Below are 27,205 nucleotides of genomic sequence, written 5' to 3'. Positions count from 1 at the left end.
TTCACCAAACTTGCGCCAGGAACAGCGGCTTGGTCCCGAAAGCGTGCTTTTGCAAATCTGCTGTAAATCCGTCCAGTATTTTTTTAAAAAATTGACAAAGTAGGTCCGAAAAATTTGTAATATCAAGGTCCATTCTGCATGCTCATTTCATCATTTGGAGTCCCTGGACACCTCTAACAGCGTGATGTTCGCAGACATCATACGTGCTTGCTGATTGGTCAACTAAAAACATGAGGTGCACCTGATTTTTGGAAATAGTTGCTATGTTAGATCCACGAACCACCACCGCTGACGGAAAACCTGAAAAAACACATTTGGGGTCATTTGGAGGCCGCAAGAGGGCCTGGAAAGGGTTGGCAAGTGGAAAAAGTTGATAGGGAGCTGTTTTTATAGGTGAATAAAAGCATTGTAGGTGCCGCTGTGTCGGCTGACAACTCAGTAGTCCCTGGATCCGCAAGTGCCATCTGGGTCTTCTAAGGATGTCTGGCATGAAAAGAGGATATTGGGGTACTAGCGAATCAGGTTTTGTGGGTCTGGAGGAGGAGTTCAAGTGTACAGTAGTAAAGGGTAGGAAGTGTTTTCTTTGTTGTGTACTGAGAAGATGGCTATGGCTATGAAGAAGCAAAGCGTGCAGATGGTGGGAGATTCTTGGATCCATTCATTCAAGATTTACACTGAATGTCGCGGCATCTCTGCTACTATTGGATTGGACAAAGTGGAAGTTTCATGGTATGTAGATTGTGGCTTAAAATTGGTAACTTTATTACCATTCTGTGACAGTAAAGCTCACTTTAATATTGTGCATTATAGAGGCAACAGTTTGGGCCTTGTGACTGCATGATCTTTGCAGTTTGCTACAAAGGTCTATGTGTTTTTTTATATGCTTTAGGAATGGCATCTTTTGACAACGAAAACATCAAGTTTCATGCCGTAAATATCTTTCAAGGAGATGGAGTACACTGGACTGATGCCAGAAATCAGATTTTTCTTTTGAATATCCAAAGTTCACTGAAACACTTTTTGTGAACACTTGAAACATGTTGCGAAATATGTTTTTAGTAGTTGTAGGAAATAAAAGAAGGACAGAAAAAAATAGAAACAGTTTTTGGGAAGAATAATTAAGTTCAGTAGAACATTTGTTAGTTCAGAATATAAAACTCCCACATTAAAAAATAAAAAAGTTATTTTTAAGAGCCACCATTTTCAGAACAAAAAACAAGTTGATTGATTTTAATTCCCCCACCCCACACCTGGAATTTTGCATATGTCTGCAGACTACGCATGAGGTCCTGTAATTTGTAATTTTTATTTTTAGCTCTAATTTTTAACTGTGAAAGGTGTTTTTTTCTCTTTCTGGCTTTTTATATTTTCTGCGGATTTTGTTTTTTATAGGAGAGGCGAGAAGGTAAGGTGAGGGAAGGAAGAGAGGGAAGGGGTACCAACCACAGATACAGAGGGTAGGTGGACAGGGGAAGATGGTGGGCGTGTCTTAAATCCAAGGTCAGTGGCAGAGATGACACAGCCTTGAAAGCACTCAAACTGCTGCCCCCCTGCAGAGCGGTGTGTCCCAGTACAAACAGAGTATTGTGACCTTCAAAAGGTAATGGTCAACAGCGTTCTGTATGGCCTGGAAGGCAGTCGGTGGGATCCTCTGCCCTACAGGAGTAGCCTATGTGGTGGCAGGAGCAGTTGAGGAAGATAGGGTAGAGGAAGAAAACATCTTCTCCCTAAGAAAGGAACAGCCTTTCTCAGAGCAATCGGGTGTTTGGAGCGAGTGTCATGTCGCATGGAGGTGGTGCCAAAAGAGTACTGCCTAAGTTATCTGCAACTGAGTACAACCCCTGCACTCAATACATTGAATATTGGCAGCCTAAGACTTTTGGTACACCCCTAATGGTTATAAAGAACCACCACACCCATGGCTCTGTCTGCCTGCTGGAGGTAGGAACTTCCTCTACCTCATCTTCCTGTTCCTCATCATCCTCTTCCCCATCATCGCATCTGTTCCCCTGTCCATGCCCTCGATGTGGTGATGGTGGCCCCTGGGAAGGTGAGATGGCCATGACAGATGCCATTCTTAAACTACTGAAAGTCTCCCGGAAGTAGCTGTGAAAATATGCTCTCTCTTGGTGTGCCAGATTGAGAATGGCTAAAAGTAATGGCTGAGTCCCTTCAGAGGAACTGTCTGCGGACTACTGTGATGAAAATAGGCCTTATAAAGTTGACAGATTAACAAAGAATGGGTCTAGGAGCTCTGGAAAGGTAGCCTATGAAATTAAAACACCCTAGTTTGGCTGAAAATGTAGTTTCAAACTGTTTGCGGTAAAGGACACCGTCTGCACACATGCGGTCATGCCACATAGGCAGAGTCACAAGACGACATATGGGGGCGTCGGCAGGGGTGGCAGGTGTCCGCGGACCTCGTCGAGTGGGAGACTCAAGGTGCATGGATGTCTGGAAACGGGCACATTGTCTGCAGAGTAATCAAAATGGATCCTCCGAACAGGTGTGATGTCCGTGGACTATTTAAAGAAAAAAATAAGAATTTATCACATAATAATATACAAGATACTTATAGTAGAAAAAAATCATTTATTTTTTAAAGGGATGGGCTATTAGAATGGGAAACATAAATGGCAAGATTTGGAATTTCAATAGGGTTATCATCTTTGGAGGAAGGGAGAGAAGTTTCATCAAAGCTTCTTTGATTTATGTTTTTGGAATTTGAATGGGGTGATTGCTGGGGGAAGGGAGCAGGTACAAGTTGGAGAGTGTTAATCAACATTTCTAATAACAGACTAATGACATTTCAGAGAGGCGTGCGCTGACTGGATGTTTGAAAACATGAGGTGCGTCATAATTTTAGAAATGGCAGTCATATTGGATTGGTGGATCATGGCCTTTGTCCGTAGACAGCACAGTGAAAAAGAAAAAAAAATGAAAATATATTTGGGGTTATTATGTGGATAAAAGAGGGCTTGGGAAGGGTGGGGGACCAGGAAAAAGTTGATGTAAAGCTGTTTTCATAGGTGAAAAAAAGCTGTTCAGGTGCTGCCATGTGTGTCGTTAATTGTTCTGTCCATGGACGTGATTAGTAGAGAGAGGTCTGGGGGAGTCTTGTTATTTGAAGGTGTATTGTACATACTTTTTATGTGGTTTAATTGTAATATTGTGGAATGATACAATAGTAGTGCATATGGTATTTATGATTGTAGGATGATTGAGGATAGTGCTCCTCAATCTCTCCTCCGCCTTTGACACTGTGAACCATTCTATCCTCATTAAATGGCTATATGATACCTTCGGCTTCACGGACCGGGCACTGGACTGGCTGATCTGTTTCCTCACTAAACACCCTTTTCAGCTGCAACTGGGTCGTTTCTCTTCCACCACCTAACTCTCTACCAACAGTGTCCCCCACGGTTCTATTCTATTGCCGTGGCTCTTCAAGATCTATTTCGTCCCGCTGGCTCATCTGATCTCTTCCTTCTCTCCTCATTTCCAGTGTTATTCCAAAAACATACATCTTTCCTTGAAAGTTTCCTGTACTACTTTCTGCTCCCCATCTTTTATCCCTGATTATCTGATGGCCATCTGGGCATTGTGTGTGGCTAATGATCTCTGTCTCAATGCCAGTAAGATGGGCTTTCCTGTACGATGGTGTGCACGTGACATCTGGGTCTTTTAATGATGCCTGGCCTAGAAAGGGGACTGCGGAGACCATTGATAGTCATGAAGGCTCATGGATTATGGTTCTTATTGTATGCTAGAGAAAAGTATTTGTGACAGAACATGTATTTCTGTCCCTTTTTGTTTTCCTCTAGTATACAATTATCCATTACTTCCATTAGCATAGTACGAAATGCTAATGGGAATGTTGGAGAATCTTATTGAGTCCAACTATTTTATTGAAAAATGTAAACTAGATGGAATCCATAAGATGAATACTTTTTAGTTCTATTTTTAAACTGTGAAAGATAGCTCCAAAAGGAAGTTTTTTTTGGTGTTTTTTGATTTTGTATTGTTTTTATTTTTGCAGGAGAGGCCAGGAAGTAAGGTGGGGGATGGAAATGAGGGAAGCGGTACCAACCCCAGATATGGAGGGGCAGATGGACAAGGGAAGCTGTTAGGCGTTCTTTAAATTTAAAGTACGGGCAGTGTTTCTCATGCTCTCGTGTTTCTGTCACACCCTGAAATACGTGTGGATAGGAGCGATATAAATAACATATATCAAATCATGCTCTTTCATTACAGCCTCAAAAGCCCAGCAAAACTGCTCCCCCTGCAGAGTGGTTTGTTGCAGTATATACAGAGTACTATTGTCTTGGAAAGATATGGATAAACAGTCTCTTTTATGGCTTGCAAGGTAGCTGGTGGGATTTTCTGCCTCACAGGAGTAGCCTGTGTGGTGGCAGTAGCGGCTGAGGAAGATGAGGTAGAGGAAGACAGCCTTTTACGTCTTGAGAAAGGAACAGCCTTTCTCAGAGTACCTTGATGAAATGAATGGGTGTGGCGGCATATGACGTGGTACCAAAAGAGTACTGCCTGTGTTTTCCGCGACTGAGTATGATTCCACACTCAATGCATTCAACATGGGTAGCCCAAGCCTTTGGTACCCCTTGTACGGCCTTAAAGAACCAACACACCCATGATTCTCTCTGGGTGCTGGAGGATGGCATTTCCTATATCTCATCTTCCTGGCTCTCTTGATCCTCCTCTGCATCATTGCGCCTTTTCCCTTGTTGAGGCCCTCTAGATGGCAGTGGTGGTGGCTCCTGAGGAGGAGGGATGGCCATGGCTGACATCTATAGGACTATGAAAGAGTATTAGGGACATAACACAAGGGTCATGTAGTAGCAGTCTGCAACTCATGCCCCTCTTCTCCACCATACAAATGGCTTAAATTGAGCCATGAAGCAAATCACATGCATAAAAGTCTTAGGCAAGACTTTTGCGCATGTAATTTACTACACACACGGCTCCTCGAAATTAAGCTCTTAGTTGTTAATTCCCATTATGTTTTGAGGCAAATTGTCGATTTACTTACTATTTAACAGTCTTCGTAGGTTCAACAAATTTCACAACAGTACTTATGTTTTCGTAATACCCAATACCCATGGCTATCTTCAATATACTGCATAACCTTGTACATACTTTAAGCTTCAAGGCATGTCTGAATCATTTGAAAACTGTAAGTACAGAAAGAAGTATATGTGTTATAGCTGCCCACTTTAAAGACTGGACTGCTTGACTAATGTGTGTAGCAGCATTACAAGTTGCACACCCAGTAGTTTGGCAGGATACTTAAATAGGCCACATATATCTACATGACACACTTATTGTTTCCCTCACTATTTGAAAAAACAGGAGGGCATCTTCTATACCTCGGACAGAGTGTTTAGTGTCTAGTTTTCTACAATAGATGGGTATGTATTCTTATGATTTGTTATACTTCCCCCAACTACTGCTGGACATTTTACTCACATCACCTAACACTGACCTTCCAATCACAACCCTCATTATGTTGCCAAGAAGGAATGGCTATTGGAGGATCAAGATTAGCCCTTCTTCTCCTTCCCTCTTCCCTTTTGTGTTCTATGCATTTACCTTTGCACAATTAACACTTGGCTCTGGCAATCCTGTCATTCAGTTTGACACCGCCATGACCATCCTCCTGATTTACCATGAGGGACATTTAATAACGAACTGTCGAAGGAGCCGCCTCAATTCCAGGGTGCCCATGGGCACATCTCGAGTCAACCTCGTGCTGACTAATTCTCGTACCACACAATCAATGTACCAGAAACTGGCTTCACATAAAATTGCTCGGCATCAACAGAGGGTTGTATTCCCAAATAATATTTGTTTTATACATGGACCTCTACTACCATAACCATAAATCCAACTCGTCAACACAGTTGCACTTTCCCAGGTTTGTTGTCCATTTGTTTCTATCCTTTTCACCCCTATCCAATGCTCATTATAAGCACAGTTGTGCTGTCCAACCAGTACTTCACACTTCTGTGCAGTAAAATGAGACACACATATTTTGGGGGTGGGAGGGGTAAACATAGGTGACAGCCAACATTAATCCAACTAAATACCCCAAAAGATAAATCTACTGTAACCCTGAAATGGGCAGACAGTAAATCTAGAGGTACTTAGACAATACTGATGGATTTATCCTTACCACTCAATTTATAATGACCGCCTACATTTTGGTCCGACTATGACAGATAGCCTTTCTGCCATATCTAGCCAAGCTTCACTGACCCCAAATCTATTCTGGAGTAGACTTCTTATTAATGATATTGTGGTGTTTGCAATATCAGTATCACTGAATATCACCAAACCATTCAATATAAAATGTTACAATGGTGAACATGAAATACAGAAAAATAGTTACTGGGGGTTCAGAGTCACACCCTATACACATAGGTGGATAATTTCACCTTAGCTGATAGTCATCCCTGTACAGTTGTGTGTTGTATATGGATCCATTTAACTCATTCAGTTTTTCAGAAAACAGGCATTGTCATTTACTCTAAGAGAGCCCTGACTTCCTGTTTCCAGTGAAACCTGCATGGGTAACATGGGAGGGCTGGAGGCGTGCTCTTGGCTGCTGAGAGTCAAAGAGAGCGCTGTTAGGAGGAATCTACCGACTATTTGTCTCTGGGACAGCAGCGCAAGATAGGTGTGCGGGTGTCTGACACCATCACAAACAAATATAGCTTTCATATTTCTCTGCAGAGATGTTCTAGCAGGAAGTTATGGCTTTCAGAATGCTGCATAGTCGCTGAATGTGTTGAATGGGTTTCATATACAGCATTACAAATAGCTTGACTGCATTAGTCAGGCCACAGCTAAACATTTACAAATTTATATTTGTACAGGTAGAACAAATGCGACGTTGTTTGAGTACTACATTTTGCACACCTAAAGTGTAACTGTACTCTGATATCAGTAATGATCATACAATTGACTTTATATCACTGCTCCAGGCTGTAAGCTTAAAAAGCACCTGAAGAGAATCATTTGTTGCCACTACCGGCAAGTAAAAGACTTAAGTAAAACTCTCTAAATGTCATAGCCCATAGTCAGATGAAACAGATAGCCTTCTCAAATGCAATGAAAATGGTATATCTGAGTGTGTCAAACTCAACTTGTATGTTACCTTTATTAGAAATGAAGTCAATAGTATGAGTTCCTCCAGAAAGAAGTGCTTTAGACCTATACTAATGTGAAAGCCTATGTACACGGGCCAAAGTACGTGAGGAGAGACATTTTCAGAGCGTTAATATGTTATTCGTAAGGCAACAGCTCCCTCTAGCAGTGACAACAGGCGAAGCGGGCAGTCTCGACTGCGCATGACTGCATTGGACAAACATATATCTGGCTTTTTATTGTATTGTATGATGATAATTAGCATACAGAAGCAGAAATATGATAAATGATCATGCAAGGAACAATATTAAATAATTCAGTCACCTTACCATTATTGTTCTCGTTTCGGTCCTTCCCAGCACTTCTTACTCGCAACCTTCTGATGCTATTCCTATCGGATGATAAATCCTGTGGAGGATGTGGCTGTATGAAAGGTTGTTCTATTGATCCAATGGCAGCAACATGAAAGAAACCAAACAAATCCACAATTAGTCCCCTTGCATCTATTCAAATGCAAGAAGTACAAGTAAACGGTGTAGGTAAGAAGGTTAAGCTTTCTCACTTGATAACTGATTACAACACTACGATGTTATGGGTTAAATGTAGATGCCTGCTGTCTTTGTGCATATTAATAATGGTTTACATCAGAATTCTTTAGTAGCGGTAGAGAGTGACGTACATCTTAGTCTGAAATAGTCAAAGTAGCTCAAATGTGGAACATCTTGTTGTTAAATTGCTGTAAAGGAACTCAAATTTTCCACGGCAGTGGGCTTTGTGATGAATCCTGTGGATCCCTCACAACACCCTGCCTAAAGTCTCCTTCACAAGGGCCAGGGAAAGGCAGACGCTTCCTGATCCTGACCTTGGGGGTGGTGTTCTGCGGGAGGATCACATGGTGTATCGCCTGCCAAAAAGTGCACGGACAGACATATATCTTTGTTATTACCAGTACACTGAAGGGCAAACCTTGGACGCAGGTAGGCAATTCAATGATTAACCCATACACACGCAATTAGAAGATAAATTAGCTCTTGTACAGATATTTATTTTTAAAGATCATACATAAGTGAATAAACTGCAACAGCAATAAATCACAGAAAAGACAGTAATCTAAAGAGAATACATCACCGTTGGTGCAACTTCATTCCTTATCTTGCTAGAAGCGGCTGGAAAGCCAGGTACACAGCCAGGCACAGAGCACAGCAACCAACAGGCTAGGAGCAAAGCGCCCCCCTCCGACTGAAGCTTTCTTCTGACCGTTCCAGAGCACCGCATTATAAGCCCTCAACAAAGGCAGGGTGGCATTTTCTCGAACCTTCTGGCATGAGCGTCTGCACATTGATGGTTGACCGCTTGTCCTCAGCCGCAGTGACCTACAGCAACCCCAAGGAGCAGAGTTCTTCCCTTTCTCAAAACAGCAAAGAAAACAATTCTGTACCTCATCCTCAACTTTGACAGTGTCCATGGCAACCTTATCGGGTCCCAGCCTGCACCTGCGGATCACTGTCTTTGCGAGCACCGTGCCCTTGGATAAGCCATGCAACCAACATAAGCAACGAATAACATTGAAAACATGTTTTTCCAGTAAAATACTGCTAACGATGCTGAAAATCTGTGTACAAGTGTAGCTTTGACTGAGGCATGGACTAAATATCCATTATGGCTCTGAGTGCCCCAGAATGCACTGCATACCAGCGCCATGTTTTAGCTCTAGCATTACAATCCACCCTTGGATATTGACTTCCATAGCCCAGTGGCATTGCAGTCGGTTCCTGAAACCGACGAATCATCATAACTAAGTTGGAGATGCATTGAATACAACAGCAACCAGCAATTATAACAGCTAGTATTACACAAATGCAAGCAAAAGTGAAATGCAGGGTACCCTGAATATCAGGAATCCACGAAAATAGCCAGTCCCACCAATTCCCAGTATGATCTTGAGACACGGGATATTAAGACTTTCAACCCTTGAACATGATTTCAATGGATTGTGAATGATCACATGCCTTCAACTGTGTTGCAACCCAGGTTATGTTTCAGCAACAAATAATCAATGGTGGGTAGGTTTTGCAAAGCTGCCTTTATAATAACGTTGCTATCCAGAAGCAACTCCTCTAATGCCTGAGAAGTGTGAATGAGTCCTTTAACTTCTAAACACGCTAATTTGATTAAAGATTTATAGCCCCCAGCAGCTAAACCCCAAACTCCCACTAATGAATAGCCCAGTGCTAATACCCCGATGTCTGATAACAAACGCACATGTGAATCACAACTTGGGGATAGTCCTACAGATTAGAAAAGTTGTTATTTTGCTTCGATATATAGCTATGTGTAAAGGAAACATCATTAATCCTAATCGTGTTAAGGCACATGGACCTCCAGAAATGTTAGCTGGAATGTATGTGTATGTGATGTTGCCACATGAAAAAAGCCATCCCGTTGGAAGTTTCACATGATTTAGATGACTGGCAGATACCACTGTGTAATTACAGGTCATGGTGTTATTTACATTGGTACATGTGTTTGGAACTCATGCACACAATTTCTTCTCAAACGCAGTTTGATTTTTCTGTTTAGTTAGGTTCAGCTGTTAGCATTTGTCAATTTCTTTCGGTTCACAGGTCATCCGTTAGCAAACATCGCCTTGAGTCACATTATAGGTTATATTGTGTGTCAGGTTTCTCCATTTGCGATTTGTTTCTTGGCAAAACCTGCAATACTCGTAAACAGAAAAGGAATGTCGTACATCGGAATCCTGTACTGCAGAATCATTGTGCATGACCCTGAAAATTTGCCTCAGGATCGGAGCAGGCATCAGCACTGCTACTAAACAGGTAGTCAGCAAAGCTTCTCCATGATGCACGTCAGTCAAGCAGAAATGTGAACTGTTTAAAACTTGCCATGCTAGATATGTCCATATGTTCTCCATTTGGGCAACAATTGGTGAATATCTTTGCTGCCCTAAGCACATCTCTTGCACAGCTGACATCAATGTTGTTTGTGCTTGCACCTGACATGCCTTTTGAATTCCACGAATCCTGTTCTTCGGTCTGGCTGGTTTTTTGACATCAGCATTGGGCTGCTTTTCGACATCATTTCTCATCATCATCAGACTCCCATCGATCACTGGCACAGATGTGACATTTTGCATCGGTTGCAGCATGCCCTTTGACTCTTCCGAAAGGAATCCATTTAGTCCCACAATCACACAAGCCAGACACAGGATCTACAAAGCAAACCCAGAAAAGAGATATCAGTGTTGATAATTACTCTCTTAAGTAACATTTGTCTGTGTGCACAGAACGCCATTTTTCCTTGCAAGGTTCCATCACTAAGACTACTTGGTCCTTGCCTGACGCATTAACATTTGCTGGTACCAGTGGGCCACTTCGATCCACGCTTTCGCACCTGGTACCATGCTATCTGAAGAGCCGAAACAACGATCTCCACGAGTAGTTAACACTGTGGGGGGGCTCCCTTTTTTAATCATGGACAACTTAACTGGGACAATAGGAGCTACTCGGTCTCCTTTATGAATCGGTAACACTTGGGGCCTCATTACGAGCATGGAGGAATGGTATTACCGGCAACGTTAACGGGTCCGGGCCATTAGGACCCGACAAACCGCCAGTAGCGCCACGCCCCTACCGTGCCCCTTCATACAGGCATGCGTGCGTACTGTCAGGGGTTTTGACCCATGTTCGAGGTATTATGCTGCAACATTTGGTGCTGTGGGTTTAGGAAATCCAAGATGGCGGAAAAGCCCACATTGGCGCCAGGATCCAGGAAAACCGCGCAGTTTTGCGCACACCAAAATGGTCGCCTGACCTACCACCCACCAATGCGAGCTTTATGGGCCAGGAGTGCCATGGGTGAAATGTGTGCAAAAGGAAAAAGAGCAGTGCCGGTTGGCTCAAAAAGCGCTTTGAAATCACCTTTGTTTCTCTGAAATGCAAGCTAAAAATGCCTATTTTAAACATTGCACGATATTCAAAAATCTCACTGAACACCAGCAGACATTTGGCAGAATGTATTCTTGTGTGCATACAAAATCTGGAAAGAGAAAGAGCCCAAAATAATGTTCATAATGAAACTGGCTGAGCCGTGGATGTCAGCAGCTGAAGTGAAATTGGACTGAAAGACACTAAAATCTAAATGTTTAAAGTAAAGGGGTGACCTACTGTTGAGTGTCACATAGTTTGCAACTGTTAAATGTCATAGTTTTGAACTTAGAATCAGCATTCTAGCTGCATGTGTAAAAATTGTAAGTTTGTTTTGAATGAAGAAAAACTGGGAACAAAAGTGACATTTGGCTGAAGCCTGGCTAAAAGAGAGGGAATTCTGCCCGGCAACTACCCCCGACAGGAGTTGAAACTTGCTCAGCCACTCTTCCCAGGCTGGCTGCATTCTGCTGCCCCCACCAAAGGGAGATGACACCTCTCTGATTGGATTAGGGTAGGAGCAGCTGGGGACTGCAGGAAACTGAACAATGAGCCTTCCTTGGCTCAGGCAAATGTTAAATTAGGGGGGGTCGTAAATGGCTTCCTCTTGAGAGAAATGGGGAGGGGTGTCACGGCTCGCTCCCTTCGCTCCCATTCCCGTCACTTGGGGGCATGTTTTGGGGTTTATTCCCTACTGCACATTTCCTCCGAACCTTATGCTACAGTGTTGTGATGAATTGGGAGCGCTAAAACCTTATTTTCCAAGTTACTTCCCTTCCGGATCCATTCCAGGTTTTTGGCAGCCAGCATGCTACTTTAATCTAATGACTATGCTTCCCAGAATGCCTGGCTCACTGCTTCACCTCCTCCCTTGCAGGACAAGGTTGGGTGGAGGATAGGCAACATCTGTGGCTGCAGGTGCAGCAGGCGGCACACCTAAGGGGTGTGCTCGTTAAGCAGCTTTAAAAGCCTCAGTTTACTTCAGTCCAGCGCTGGTCATTGTTGCAGTGTTCCTGTTGTGACTGGTCCCTTGTTCCTGGTTCCTAGCTTTTGTGCCTAGTTCCTAGTTCCTGTTTCTTGTTCCTCTGCCCTGGATTTCGAATTTATGTGCTTAATTGATTTCTGCTTTCTGGATTTCCCTTTCTGTCTTCCTCTGTCTGCAGGCAGCCTTTCTCTGTGCTCTACCCTTTGATGCAGCCCAATTTGCCTGTGTTCTGTTTCTTTGATGCTGTCCTTTGCTACTGAAAAAATTAATGCATTAGTCTTTCCCTTTATAGATTTAGCTTCCTGCCTTTTCTCCTTGGATGGGTGGGAAAGGTTTCCTTTTGTGACATAATTTTCCCTGCTCCTGATCCTTACCTTCTATTGGGATCCATTCCATGTTTTCCTTTGCACTTCTGCATTTATTTCCCATTGATTATTAGGTGTGGGGTGCAGTTGTAACTAGCCCATGTGTGAATGCCTTTTGTTTTCCTCTCTATTCTATAATCACATGTCCTACTTGCCCCTTGACTTAGGTTTTATGTATTTAGTTATCCTCCACCCATTGCTGTTATAGCCTTCTGGGTCCCAGTTTGATCAACTGGGTTTGTGGGTTTACTGACATTCAAGTGGTCTTTCCGGTCCTTGTGAGTACTGTTTCTAAGTTCCTTATTCAGTATCTTCCAGAGTGTCAGCTCACAGATCCTGTCCTTGCTTGCCCTCTACGTGGGCTCAGCGCTGTCAGTATCTGTAATAGCATAGTGGGTAAGGAGTTTGCCGACTTTCCTTTCAGTCATAAGGAGGTTCTAAGTGCTTACCCCACATCCCTTTTCATATATTGGTATTATTGTTTCACTCTATTTGCACTCCTGGGTTTTAGTATACACAAGTCTTGGGTATTGTATGCACGTTGTTAGATTCAAAGTTGTTCACTGTGCGATTCCGTGCACAATTCCCATGACATATTCATTGCCTTCCTGCTTTCTTAACAAGGGGCAGTGCCTCTGTGAGCAACTTGAGTTGGAGGAAGTGGACAAACCAGAAATTCCACCATGTGCTTTGGGAAACCACACCCCTCTGGGCCATAGCATAATTTTAAAAAAGATGGATAATTCATAGTACGGACTTGTCAAAATTGTATAATTAATATCATTATTCTTGTGATTTTTCTGTGCACATTTTAAGAGGTGTTAGAACTCTCTACCATGTTCTGAGGCAAAACCCCATGAACTATGGAGATTGAAGACACAGGGTTCACGCTAGAAAAATGAAAATTTACTGGAATATGTGTAGAGAGGCGGTGTACATATGTGTCATTTTTGGTAAAAATCCAGCATTGGTAAACCAAACAAAAAGCACAAAATGTTGTCATTTCTTAATCCAAGCTCCCAGAAACATCAGAGTTGGAACAGAAACTACCTTATGTGATATATGATGTGTATATGTAATGTCAACCACTTGTGTATCTGGGAAATGTGTTTAGTTATGAAAATGATTTTCTAAGGTAAAAGCAAAGGGGAGTGTTCTTTCTGTATGCCATAAAGATGACACCTGATGACTCACTGCTCCCTTCTCAAATCAGGTCAACGAGAAATCCTTGACCTATCAAATCGTGAGTGGGTTGGGCAAAGAAAGTTAGCATCCACACCCATTTTCAAAAGACATAAAAAGAGCCACTGGAAGCCAGACAGGCACATTCATTTTCCAACCTTCAACTGAATTCCTGCGCAGCACTCTGACGGAGAACTTCACTCCAGAACTTAAAGCAGAGAGGCCTGGACCACCAGCTAAATCCTTTTTCAGCAGGCCTTTAGAATCCAGCAATCCAACCAAACTATTCTACAGCAGGGCGAGCTGTTGAATTCTTTGCCAAGAACTTTTGCCAGAACGGGTAGCAGACCCAGAAAGAAGTGCCGACAGAAGAACCACAGACCAGATCAGAACCAGAGAGACCAGAACCAGAGATCCAGACCAGACCAGCAGAGCAGAGCTGACTCAGATAGCTGTGACTTCAGAACCAACCGCCTGGAGTCCAGTCCCAACCTGACCAGACGCTGACGGACTATTTCAAATTCCTAGTGTGAGTACTTAGCCAGAACTGTGCAAAACCAATCTCTTAGTTTAAAATAATCTGATTCAAAACATTTGAACCTGTCCAGAACTGCATCATAGGAATCGTGTGTTCATTCTCTGATTTTAAACCTGAAAAATGTAATTTTGCCATTTTGAATCAGTATTTAATTCCTGAAAAACCACCTTCATAAAATCGTCCGTATCTCTTGAACCGTTTGTGCTAGAAGCGAGATTTAACTTTCATTTTAAAGCTAAGATTCTAGGCTTTCCAACGAACCCAGAACTTCATTATACTTTTTCCGTAATCGCGCTCGACGCACTCAGAAAAAGTGCCGCGATTTGCGATTTGGCTCAAATTTCTTCACTTGTCAAAATAGTAGCTTCTTGCTTTCCTTTGCTGAAATTCGTTTGCAACCGGACACTCATTCATAGAGCATTGCTAAAGTGATCCTGAACTGATTTAAAGGAGCTATCACCCACCCTGAATCTCTTATAGAGAATTAAAATCATGTTTAGCATATTTTTCCCTTCTTTGCATACCACATTTAAAGTACTTTGCCTGTGGTTTAAAATCATCCCTGGTGCTCCAAGCTTGCTAGGGGGGAACTGAACTACATTTGATTGTATTCCTGAGAACTGTGTGCATTACTTCCATCTCCTTATATTGCATAAAGGGGGGGGAGTGAATTGCCACAAGGGGAAAAGTGAACATATTAGCTTTGGCTGAACACATATCAGTTTATTCCTGTGCTGCATTCTTTTCCATCACTGCATTCCTTGAAACCATAAAAGTATTCTCTGTTACCTTATCCTTTCCATACCAACTCCTAAGTAATACAATAAGTGTGCTAGTGTAACATCACCCAGTGTTGATCACTGTCATATGTCTAAGGGTGATATCAAATATTAATTTATTATAAAAGTGTAATATATATATATTGTTTAATTTTTCCAATAAATCTTTTAAATTGCAAAACAAACCTAATTCTTGGCTCAGTGAGGTCAGGGGGATTCAAAGAGAGGGGCGTTATATAAGGGTTTATCATCCAGAGTATAACTTGTCATAAAAATATATAAATAAGGGCTTCCCTTGGGCGTCCCAGACGAGGCACTGACTTAGTGGGAATGCTTGATTGGAGTCATTAACAGTACATGCGCCCCTTCGCGGTGGAAATACCGGGATTCCGGTAATAGGAGGACATCACAAGTTACGCGGACATGCACTTACCGACATCCCGAAGGCAGTAATTAGGGCCTGCACGACAGCGGCAATACAGGCATCGCAGACCACCCGTAAATAGCAACCTGCAGTGTCAGCAACTGCCACAGGTGCACACAATCCCCACAGGTGGAGTCAATGGAGCCTGTCCCATTATAAAAGGAGCACACCCACACACCACACCCCTTCCCACACCAAAATGATACCACTAGCTGTTGCAATCATGGGGCTGGAGGACATGCCTGTACTGCTACAACTACAGCAACAACAGCAACAACAGCAACAACAACAACTACAGCTACAACAACAGGCAGCACAGAGGATACGCAGGAGACGGTAGGAGGAGAAGGAGGGTGAGATAGGCCCAGCAATTACCACCAGTGCAGCCAGTGGTACCTCGTAGGCAGCCACCAATCCCTCGCATCAGACCCAGTCCATTCAATCTAACCCCTAAGCAGATCCACAACCTGTACCGGTTGGACCGGGACACCATCACCACCATTGTGGACAAGATACGTGACAACATCGTCACCCTCATTGAAATACGCACTGCCATCCCCCCGCTACTAGAGGTGGTGTCTGTGCTCCACTTCCTGGCCCCAGGCACATACCAGCACACAGTGGGCCAGCTGCATGGTATATCACAACCACTCTTTTCACGCATGCTGACCCAAGTGCTGGATGCTCTCCTGAAGCACTCTTGCACCCACATATCGCTACCATGGACTGCCCAGGAGCTTGCGGACACCAAAGGAGGCTTCCATGCACTGGCAGGCATGCCCAATTGCGTCGGTGCCCTTGACTGCACCCATGTCGAATTGGTAGTCCCTCATGCAATAGAGGGGTTGTACCGCAATCGCAAGCAATACCACTCCATCAATGTGCAGATAGTATGTAACTCCAGCAAGATCATCACACATTGTTGCGCCTGATACACATGATGCCATGGTGCTGCGTAACTCCACGCTACCCCGTCACATGGAGCGACATGCTGGACAATGTGCCTGGTGACGGTAAGTTGCCAGCCTAGGCCATAGCTGTGCTTCGGGGTGGTGAGGTGGGGGATGCATACTCCACCTGGGTGGGAATGGGGTGATGCATACTCCACCTGGGTGGGGATGCATACTCCACCCGGGTGGGAATGGGCGGGGATGCATACCCCACCTGGGTGGGAATGGGCGGTGAGTGGACAATGCACTCAGAGCTAAACACTTCTGACCTGAGCCTCCCAACTCCAACATGACACATCATTGCCATACATGGGATCAATGCCGTACATCAATGACGACATGCAAGTCGCACAACCAGGCCACCATGGGTATGTGAAGCGATGCATGACTAAACATGATAAGAACTGTGCAAATGTCGCTAGTGTGATTAGGCACAGAGTAGCACACACTGCAATTATGGGAGGCAAGACATCATTCCGCATCCACAGTACAACCGCATCAGCATGCAAGTGTACACCCTGTATCATCTGTACAGCGCAATCCACACTAGCAGACCATATTGCAGTACACAATGCATCCAATCAATCTGTGTGCATGCGTACAGGGACATGTGCATGTCAACACCAAATAGCTGCGGCCATGGCCGTGAATCCTAAAGGTGGCAACTCAGAATGACTCACACAGACGTTTTTGTGCTGACATGCAGGTGATGGAGGCTATCTCTTGAAGCCGTGGCTACTTACCCCTGTGTAGAACCCGCTTAACAGGCACAAAGAGGAGTTCAATCGGGTTCATACCCGTACCCGTGTCGTGATTGAGCAGACCTCTGGCCTGTTGAAGGTGCAGTTCCGCTGCCTAAGCAGGTCTGGTGGAGCACTCCTTTATTGGCCTACGGACCTCAGAAGGTGGCAAAGATCACCATGGCCTGTGTCATGCTGCACAACATGTGAATCCGGAGAAATGTACCACTGCCACCTGACATTGACATGCATGCCCCGGGTGAGGATGATGAGGATGATGATGGAGGAGAAGCAGCACCCCTGCCAGTACGTGATGCACAAGATGGCCGTGCTGTAAGCCAATCACTGATTGATGAATACTTCTTAACCACAGGGACGTTGATGGATATGTGTCAGTGCTACACTGAACACTGGGTCCATGTGGACATGAACACAGGGTATGTGGGGAGTTGGGCACTGTGCACTGTCATGAATAAAATGAATACACACAAAATGAACAATGTCCAGGCATCAAATGATTTTGCACACAACGGGTGTATTAATGAAAACTACATAAATGTCTGTCCTCCCTCCACCACTCTCATGCCCTCCTCCCACCCCCCAACACACCCAAACTCCCCATACCCCCCAATGAACTCCTCATACCCCCAATGAACACCCCATTCCCCCCAATGAACACCTCATACCCCCAATGAACTCCCCATATCCCCCAATGAACACCCCATACCCCCAATGAACACCCCATACCCCCAATGATCTCCCCATATTCCCAATGAACACCCCATACCCCCAATGAACACCCCCTTAATCCCCTATACACCACCAACACCACCACCCCCCACACCCATTGTCATCCCGCACTATTTGTGGGCTTTCTTTGTGTCTGGGGGCAGCATTTCGCTCTGCCTTTCACTCTGCCTTGTTATCCACACAGGGCTGGAGGGTGCGGAGGATTCCGGTGTGGAGGATGGGGTGGACGCAGTTGGAATTGGCAAGGCCAGTGCAGGTTGCTGGTGTTGCATGTGTTGCAGGATGCTGGTCAGGACCTGCGTGACGGCCCCCAAACTGTCACGGATCATGACCGCACAGGCACTAATGGCGGCAGTGTTCCCAGCAATGGCCCGACGGATCTCTCGCCGTGTCTCCTCTCTGTCAACCACATATTGGCGCACAAGGTCAATCATGGTGTCCTGCCTTGCCTCCACCCTTGACAGCTGTGCCTCCAAGTCAGTGGGAGCAGCAGAGGTTGGGGGTGCTGCGGCTGGGTGTGCCATTGCAGAGCTGGCCTCGGGGATGGTACTGAGGTCGAACTGTGCAGTGGAACTGCAGGATCCAGCATGGGGCTGGAGAGTGTGGCTTGAGTGTCGCGCTGGAGAGTGGATTGGGGGCTAGGGGTGTGTGGACATTCCACATGGATTGTTCCTTCTAGGTCCACGTACTCCTCTGCTCCTAGATCAACGTCACTGAGTGGGGCTGTGGCTGCTGCCTCACCCACTGAGCTTGTGGCAGCAGACTGGGTGCCATCAGCTTCCCTCTTGGCTGTTGTTGGTAGCTCTGTGGTAGCAGTCACGTCCACTACTGCGGTGTCCTTGTGTGCCTGCATGGCCTGTGCACCTGCCCTGGATTGGGCTGTGGGCTGTGGTGCTGCCCCGGAGGTGGATTGGCCAGTGGCCGGCGTCTGGCCCTGGACGTGGAAGGCCTTGTGGATGGGTCCTGGCTCCCACCTTCTCCATCAGTGCCTGTGGGGGAGGAAGAGATGCAGGGCATCAGTGACACTGTTACATGCATGAAACATGAGATGGTGCTGTACGGTATTTCATTTCCCATGCATTGCAATCTTATAGGTGTATCACACGGTAGTTTCAAGGGGGGGCATATTGGCATTAGCTGTGGCATCTCCATTTGGCACTGATACGTACCAGGTGGTATGCCATTGTATTGGGCTTTGTGTGATGTGTTACATGCAAATGGTCCCTGTGTGTTGGGTGTCTGTTGGTAATGGGATTGGCACACAGCATGCATTTCAGTGTGGCAGTGTTTGGGCCTCCATCTGGACATGGATCTGTAAATGTGTGTACGATGGGCCATGCATTGCCTTGGCTCGGCTCACTTTCACATCAGTTGTCATGGTTTGGCCTACTGGGGTTTGAAGGGTCACTCACCTCCTTCTCCAGATGTCGCGGCACCCGTCTCCATTTCCCCAAAGCCCTCTATGGCCTCCATCTGGATGGCTGTGCTCAGGTTTCCTCCCACCGCATGAGTCTGACCGGTGAGTGCGCACCCCCGCCTGTGGCCAAGGCCTCCCTCTGATTGCTGGCCAGGATGTTCCAGACCCTGAGACGGAGGTCGTCCCACCTCTTTTTGCAGTCTTTGACTGTCGGGGGGTGGTGCTTACCGCTGACACCTTGCGTGCTACCTCCTCCCAAATTTCCTTCTTCTTCATCTGCGCCTCCCTTTTGAGGTTATTTGTGAATACCTCATCGGCATGGGCAGCGAGGGTATCTGCCAACATATTCAATTCCTCATCTGAGAAGCGCTTCTTGCGGGGGTGGTTTTTCAGGTTGCCTTGGACATGTTGTACACAATGGCCCTGGTCTCTCCTATGTAGCGGTGGTGGTTTGGGAGGATTGCAATGGATTGTGTTTCTAAAGATGGCCGCCGGCGCATTTCCTATTCCGACGCGATCACTTCCGGGTCCGGTATTACGAGCCCGGTATTAGCATGTTATTACCGGGTCGTTATTAAGGGGTTGCTCCTTGGAGGAGGCGTATCGGCGGGTCCTGCGATGGTGCTATAGGGGCTTTGGAAGCCCTTTTCCGGCATGGCGGTATGGCCATTACCGGCATGGGGGTTCGCGCGTGCTCGCACACTCTTAATCGGCTGCTATTAGCGGCGTCAAAGGAGCACGGAACCGCTACTTCCTCCATGCCGGTAATGACCCTGTTTTTAGCGGAAATCTCGTAATGAGGCCCTTGGTCTCCACTGTTCATTAAAAGGACTATGATTTCTCCTTGGTAATCTGCATCTATGATCCCTCCTAGCACTTGAATGCCATTCAATGCTAATCCAGATCTAGGGGCAATCCATCCCATATGTTCTGGTGGAATGTTTACTCTAATCCCTGTTTCAAGCACAATTATACCTCTTGGGTCTAACCTGATCTCTTCATGAGAATATAAGTCTACCCCTGCTGATTCTGGGGTTGCTTGGTAGGGAGCTAAATAACCTGGTGTAATTTCCCTGTACATTAAAGTCTCTCTAGCTGAATTGGGTTGAATCTGTAAGGCAGGAATCATTAATCACACCAATGGGGTCTCATGGTAATTCACTGGTCTATTATTCAACACATGTACCGCATCAAACATGCGATCACGCCAGCCTGCTAAACTTTCATTGCCAGATTTGCACAACTGTTCTTTCAACAACCCATTCATTCTCTCAATCAAACCTGATCCCTCTGGGTGGTAAGGGATGTGGTACACCCACTCAATGCTTTTTTCCTCACAATATTCCAGAATCAATTTGCCTTTTGACTTTGAATTTGCAAGGGTACACCACAATGCAGCGTAATCTGATCTAACAACTTAATGTTCAGTTGTATAGCATGTTCACACTGCAATGCCATCAAATATCTGGAGTATGTATCCACAGTGGGGCATGCATATTGAAAGTCTTTGCTGATTAGCATACAACCAATATAATCAATTTGCCAGATTTGACCTGGTAACTTTCCTCTTTGCAACGTACCCTGGACAGTTTTCTTTTTTAATTTATGAGATTTTAATCATTGAGGTGATTTTTACAAGCGTCTAGCAATAGAAGTTAGAATACAAGAAGACAGTAAAAGAAGTCAAGGATTTCGAAGCAAAGAACTGTTTTAAGAAAAAGAAAGCTAAACAAATAAGTCCATGGTCACATAGATCATGCTAGGTTCTTAGCCTCAAGTCTGAAGTTCATTAATTTTAAGCAAAGATCTTTTGGCCGCGGCTATTGCCCATGACGAACTGGCTCCTCCTATTAAATGGGTCCACCAAAGTTGTTCTTCTGCTATATGTTCTTCTGCTATATGTCCCTTGTCCAAGTGGTGGATCAAGTAAGGTGTTCTACAATGGTGTTCTACAATGCCTTGTTCCTAGGCAGGATAGTAGGAGGTGCCGAATCATTTCAGGAGTCGACTGTGTGTCGCAAAAGCGACAACTGTTGGACGCTGAGATTCCTCTTATGTTCAATATCTCATTTGATGTCAATAGGTTAGGCCGAGCCCGTAGAAGGGTTGTTCGTAGTTTTCTGTTCGGGTGCTTCTTTAAGAAGGGTTGAAGATCATTTAGCTTTCTCATCTTTGGTGGCAGGTGCAATGTCAGTTTGTAGTTCGCAACTTTTTCTAAGGTTGCAATCCAATTGGTATCGTCTAGACTTTTTTTGTTTTTGTTGGATTCCGTAGAAGTTCTTCAATAGAGCTGTCAATTTCCACCAAGTTTGCTTTACATCCATTTTCCCATAGGGTCAGTATTTTGCAGTGGCCAAAGATCATCTCCACTTTTGCCAGTATAGAAATCGGTAGGCTGGATGGGTCAATGATTTTTCTATATAGCATTATGCTGTTTCGAGTAACGATTGCTTCAAGTGACGTTTAAAGACAGTTCACGTGTAATCAGAACCATTGGCGTGGATTTTGGTAAGTTGAGTATTGATCGCCTAAACAGGCTTTCCAGAACAATCCAAAGTGATTTCGGAAGTAACGGCATAGCATCTGCGCCGTATGTGTTTGCAGAAATCATTTGCTCCCGATAAAATTTTATTATTGGGAATAGTGAAAAGCGGCCGTACTTTTTGTCCAAAATCTTTGCTTGGGAAATAAGGTTTTTCATATTTGCATGGAGATGTAGTTGCATCACATTTTCTTTTTTAGAGCAGTCGATCGGGACCCTAGGTATTTGAAGTCCGAGACCTGCTCCACTTTTACTCCATCCAAGCTCCACGTTGGTTTTTCTCGTATCTGACTCTTCTTCTCCAATATTACAATCTTTGTTTTGAGTTTGTTTATTTCAAGGTCATTGGCTGCAGTGTATTTAGAAAGTGAATCAAGCTGTCATTGGAGGCCTATCAGCGTTTGATCCAGTTGGATTAGATCGTTTGCCTATAAGATCCAAGGAACTTTTACTTGGCTGATTGCTGGTGGAAAGATTCTTATCGAAACATTAGCTTCCTTGTAGTCCCCGAAGTATGCAAGGAAAAGGGCCGGGGCAACAGGACAGCCTTGTTTGACCCCTCTAGCCATTGGAATTGGAGCAGAGAGCAAGCCTCTGGAGCTCAACCGGTCTTGTACGGTGATGTCTCTGTGTAATGCTTGCAGTGGTCCTAAGATCTCCAACGGACACTTCCATCCTGCTAGTTTCTTCCAGAGTTTAGATCTGTTGACAAGATCAAAGGCCTGAGTAAGGTCTATGAAGGCTAGGTAGATTTGGAGGCCGCCTTCCAAAACCTTAGCTTTCAAAATGCTAAGAAGCATGATGTTAATGCTTGTACCTGTCCCCTTCTTGAACCCAGATTGTAGGTTGTCATCGCAAGGTGCATTTTTTGCCCAAGATTGAAAGTTGTTCAGTAGCAGGCTTCCGTATACTTTGCCTATAACATCCAACAGTGCCACAGGACAGAAGTTCTTCAGGAGGTCTCTGCAGCCTTTTTTGAAGATAGGCACAATCACTGACATTGTCCATGATGGTGGAATTTTTCTAAGGTTTCTGCCTCTTTCAAAGATTAGACTCAACAGTTTTGCCCATTCCGCTGGAGAAGATTTTAAGTTCTCATTGGTTAAGCCATCCGGCCCCTGAGCTCTTGAGTTTTTCAACTTTGTTAGAGTTAGCATTATGTCGTTGATATCGTGGAGTTCCACCCAACAGACATTTGCCTGCGCTGGTAAAGGTGTTACATTAGGCTCTGGAGATTTAAACAGGGTTGTGTAAAAATGTGTCCATGTTGATTCTGAGATGCCATTGGTTAGGAGGGAGTCGGTGGCTTTTCCCAGTGGTCTTATCAACTTCCAAAAGTCTTGGGAATTTCTGTTGGTAACTTGTTGTAACATGGCCTACGAGTCCTATAGATAAAAGGACTGGCGGTAAAATCTTAGCCAAGACTTGTAGTTCTTTAAAGAGTCTTTCGCTTGCACTCTGTTTGATTCAGTGTTATATCGTGAGGCTTTCCTTTGGGCTTTACGGACCATGTTGCGTTTAGACACCAGAAGAGCATCAAAGGTATCAGTATGAAGAGTCTCCTCTTTGCCCGTGTTCTTGGAGGTTGGTTCCAAAAGCGGTCTGTAGGCTACTTCGGTGAGTTCTTCCAAGTTCTTATAAGATTTTGTTATGACTTTGATGTTGTTCTGAGACAACCGTAGGCAGTTTCCATTGCCGACTGGTTCCACAACCGCTAGAACGTGCAGTTTATGTAAGTTTGTAGAGGACCATTTTATGTACAGCAAGTTGTGGTCGCTTTGCACTGTTTGTACGACGTTAGATTCAAGCAAATAAGGAAGAAACAGTTGTGATGCAAAGATGTAGTCGATGGTGGAGTTTAACAAGCCTCTTTTCCATGTTGGAGTTTTTAGATTTGCAGCCAAAAAACTAGCCGTGTTGAATAGGTTTCTTGATGACATTGGCTTAGACCACTCCATTCCACTCTGGGGAGATTGGGAAGCTGTAGTTTCATTTGTCTCAATCGTGCATGGAGAAAAATTTGATGTTAAGGTGCCCACAATTAGAGCTTTTGTTTGAATTCCCTTTGGGTTCCAATAAATATTGGTGATCAAGATGGACATGGTGTGATAAGCTCCAGTACAAATGTCTATACGGGACCATGAGAGTAGGATACCCAGGACAAACGGTATTGTCAAGAGTACCTTTTCGAGGTGTAAACCTTTTCCCTGGCGGACTGCAATCATAAACCCAGAGGTAGGGCAATCTTTTTCTCCTGCCACTGCTGGTGAAAAGGCTATTTCGAAGCTGTCCAAAGTAGGATTTTCTTTAAGCCACAGCTCTTGAAGGCACAGTATATCATACGCTCCCAAATTGATCTCGCAGTGGGCAGTTAAGTGAAGAAATCCTCTGGTGTTCCAGCATGCTAAAGAAAGAGTAGAGATGGGCGGGATGTTGTATTCACGAGTTGGTGGCTATTTGTGCAGTCTTGTTGTTAAAGCTTTTGGAAGCCACACCACGACTGCTGCAGTGGATCTGGTCTGCAGGAATCTACTTTTCCTGCAAATAGTTCTTCCCGCGTAGACATCACTGAATCTTTGGAACTTTTTTGATGACCTTTTAGCCGATGAGATGAGACGCAACTTGGTGGTGAAAAGTGAGTTTTATCCGACCTCGGATGTAGTGGCGAGTTTGCTCGAGTTCCCTTCCGGATCGGGATCGTATCTGTTGTTTGAAGGGTCCTTTGTTGACCACCCACCGTGCTTTCTTGGAACTGTGTGCGTGGCTTGTCCCGGGAGTGGTGAAGTTCTCTACTCTCTTGTGGTAAGCACAGATGTTGTTTCTGATGTGACGACAGGTTGTCGTTCTTTTTGTCAGCTCAAAACCTTGTTTGTATAAAGTGTCAGAAGCCTTTCTTAGCAAGTTGCCACCCCTTTTGAGGATGTATAGAGAAGGCAAAGGGCTTTTTTTCTTTAGTGGGATGGTTCAACTGTCTTAAAGTCCTCGGACTTGATGCTTCTGAGCAGGGGAGTTGCTAGGTCTGGAAAAGACCCGGGGCTAAGTTGATGTCGGAACTGTTGGGACTGGGGGCTAGCTAGCCTTTTGGCTGTAGCTCCTGAGATTCTATCCGGGGCTACATCCAAAAGATCAGGGGCTATAGCCCCCTTAGCCCCCCCCTAGCAACGCCCCTGCTTCTGAGCGATGAAAGGCTGTGCAACAGGTTCAGTACTGTGCATCTGTTTAACACCATGTATTTTAGGATTCCTGTTCTTTGTCGCAGGTAGAAAGTAGGACCCTCTTTGATTTTTGAACGCTCATTGTAATGAGCCGGCATTTTTTGTTGTTTTGTAGGGGACTCCTTTGCTCTGATCTAGAGCTGTGTTTACACCCTTGAAATTTATAAGAAGGTAGTGAGCCATTGGCGTGGGCCTCCCTGGGTCTAGTCATGTGGACCCTCGTAGAATACTTTGAAGATTTGTAAGTAGTTGCTGTTTTAGTGCCTGGGGACCTTAAATTGGATTCACTTCGATGCGACCTAGAGTCTGCCATGGTAGAAACCGGCAGGTTTTTAAATCCATCACTCAATGAATGAAAACTGCATGGGTCTACTCTGACGGTTTGCAGCACTGACGTAACAAGACTTGGCGCTTGAGCTTCGCCCCTTGTTTTATTAACATCTAAAAGTTCAAGATGTTGGCTAAGGTCCATCGATTCCTTGTGGTCAAGGAAGTCTTCCACTGTGTGGGGGGAAAGTTGTTTGGAGAGAGCTGCTTCCTGGGGGATCGAAGTTTCATTTAAGTTCGCGCCTTCAGCGCCACTTACTCTAAGTTGTTTTTGACTGGTCACTGGTTGGTTTGACTGCGACTTTATTTGCCCCGATGGAGCTGGTTTAAACGTGTTGGCGATTTTTAAACATACTTGAGGACTGTTGTCTTGAATTATGCTTGATGGTATTGTGCTTACACTGCCATTTACAGGCATCCTAACGGACGTTAGTTTTGTCAAGATAACCTGTCTTTGCTGCTTTTTAGAAGGGAGAAGAGGAGGATCGTCCAAACACATCACCTTGTTGTCCAGAGGTGTAAGTAGAGTTTGATTCAGTCTGAGTCCTGAGTGACCTTGCAGACCAAATGGGCTAATTGAAAGATCTTTAGACTGCACTCCACTTGGGTTGGAAAAATTTGGTTTTCAAGTTTATATCTCAAGGCTCTGTTTGAGTGCTTAGGTCTGTAAATGTTCTAAGCACTAAATTAGTTGCTTTCGGGAAGTTTTCATCTGCAACGTTGGACTGGTTCATGTGAGGGAGAGTACACGGATCGCTTTTGCGACGTTCCTGGGTGTTCCTGGGAGCTTGGAGTGCATCATTGCAAAGATTGACATTTGATCCTTGAGAGTGTTGTTAACGGATTCATAAAGCTTGCAGAATGGAGCTAAGGCTATGGTAACTGGTTATACGATTGCAAAAAAATTGCTTGACCTAGTGGGGGCGCCAAGACCAGGGGCTCTTTGGGAACCTGGTCTGGGTTTTGTGTAGAGGGTCGTGCAGCAGAGTCGGGAAAAATAAGGCCGTCATTACAAGCGTGGGAGACCTCTCGATGCACCAGACTTGACATTGGTGGGCCTGAGAGGTACAGATTCAAGGATTGACATGCCGGAGACTGCTCTTTACCCGGAGAGAAGCATTCCTTTAAGGTTTCAAACTGGGTTTCAGCTCCTGACTTTGGAAGAGGAGACCCTAGGTTTACTGTAGATGTATTTGAGGGGTCATCTCCTGTAGACTAATTGGAGAAAGGCACCTGCTTCACAGGTTCTGGCTTGTGGTTTGGCGTCCGTGTCGGCTCCATAAGCCCGGAATCTGCTGACTGTGAGCCCTTGGAGAATGGCTGAAGACATGGGGCATGGCCAAAATGCCATCTTGGGTTCAGTGTTGGCTCCCAAATAGGGCTAGATGGATCTTTTGGAATTTGAGGAGGTTTAGTAGCCACAAGAGGTTCAAGTAGTGCCTCCAATAAACCCACGTCTGAAATCTCGGCTGTACCATTCTGCTTACATTTCAACTGTTTTAGAAACATTTTTTTAAGGGAGTTCACCAAGAGGGCACTGGTTACATTTTTGGACAGTACTCCTTTCTTATGTGGCTTTTTCGTGTAAGACCTTTTGCTTTGGATAAAAGTTTATTTCCTTGTTTTGGAAGGCTCAGTGAGCATGTCCTGCAGATTACAAACTGCACCACCACACTTTGCACCAGCAGTGGGTTTCGTCGGGGGTCCGGGAGTTACCTCTGAGGACACCGCTTGCGGCAGCGAGACATGAAGGTCCAAATTTAAGGCAATATCACCCTGTCCTTGTTGAGGGAGGGCGTTGTCCGTATCTGAAACAGACAACTCATTGTGTGTGTTGGTGAAAGTTGCACATGAATTATCGCTCGCACTGACGAGCACTCGCA

At 44.8% G+C, this 27,205-nt stretch overlaps 1 protein-coding gene across 2 annotated transcripts in view; it reads right to left on the bottom strand.

The window, feature by feature from the left end:
- CFAP20DC (CFAP20 domain containing) overlaps nt 1-27,205 on the bottom strand; it is a 2,832,435-nt gene that overhangs the window by 1,314,369 nt on the left and 1,490,861 nt on the right. For both annotated transcript variants that reach the window (XM_069643752.1, XM_069643753.1), the window contains exon 11: nt 7,494-7,604. In XM_069643752.1, coding sequence (XP_069499853.1) covers nt 7,494-7,604 — 111 coding nt within the window. The remainder of the gene's footprint in view (nt 1-7,493; nt 7,605-27,205) is intronic.

The sequence above is a fragment of the Ambystoma mexicanum genome, chromosome 2p, assembly GCF_040938575.1.
Source record: "Ambystoma mexicanum isolate Mex_15411 chromosome 2p, UKY_AmexF1_1, whole genome shotgun sequence".
NCBI lineage: Eukaryota > Metazoa > Chordata > Amphibia > Caudata > Ambystomatidae > Ambystoma > Ambystoma mexicanum.
Note: the sequence above shows the minus strand (reverse complement) of the source record. Positions and strands in the feature narration are given on the sequence as shown.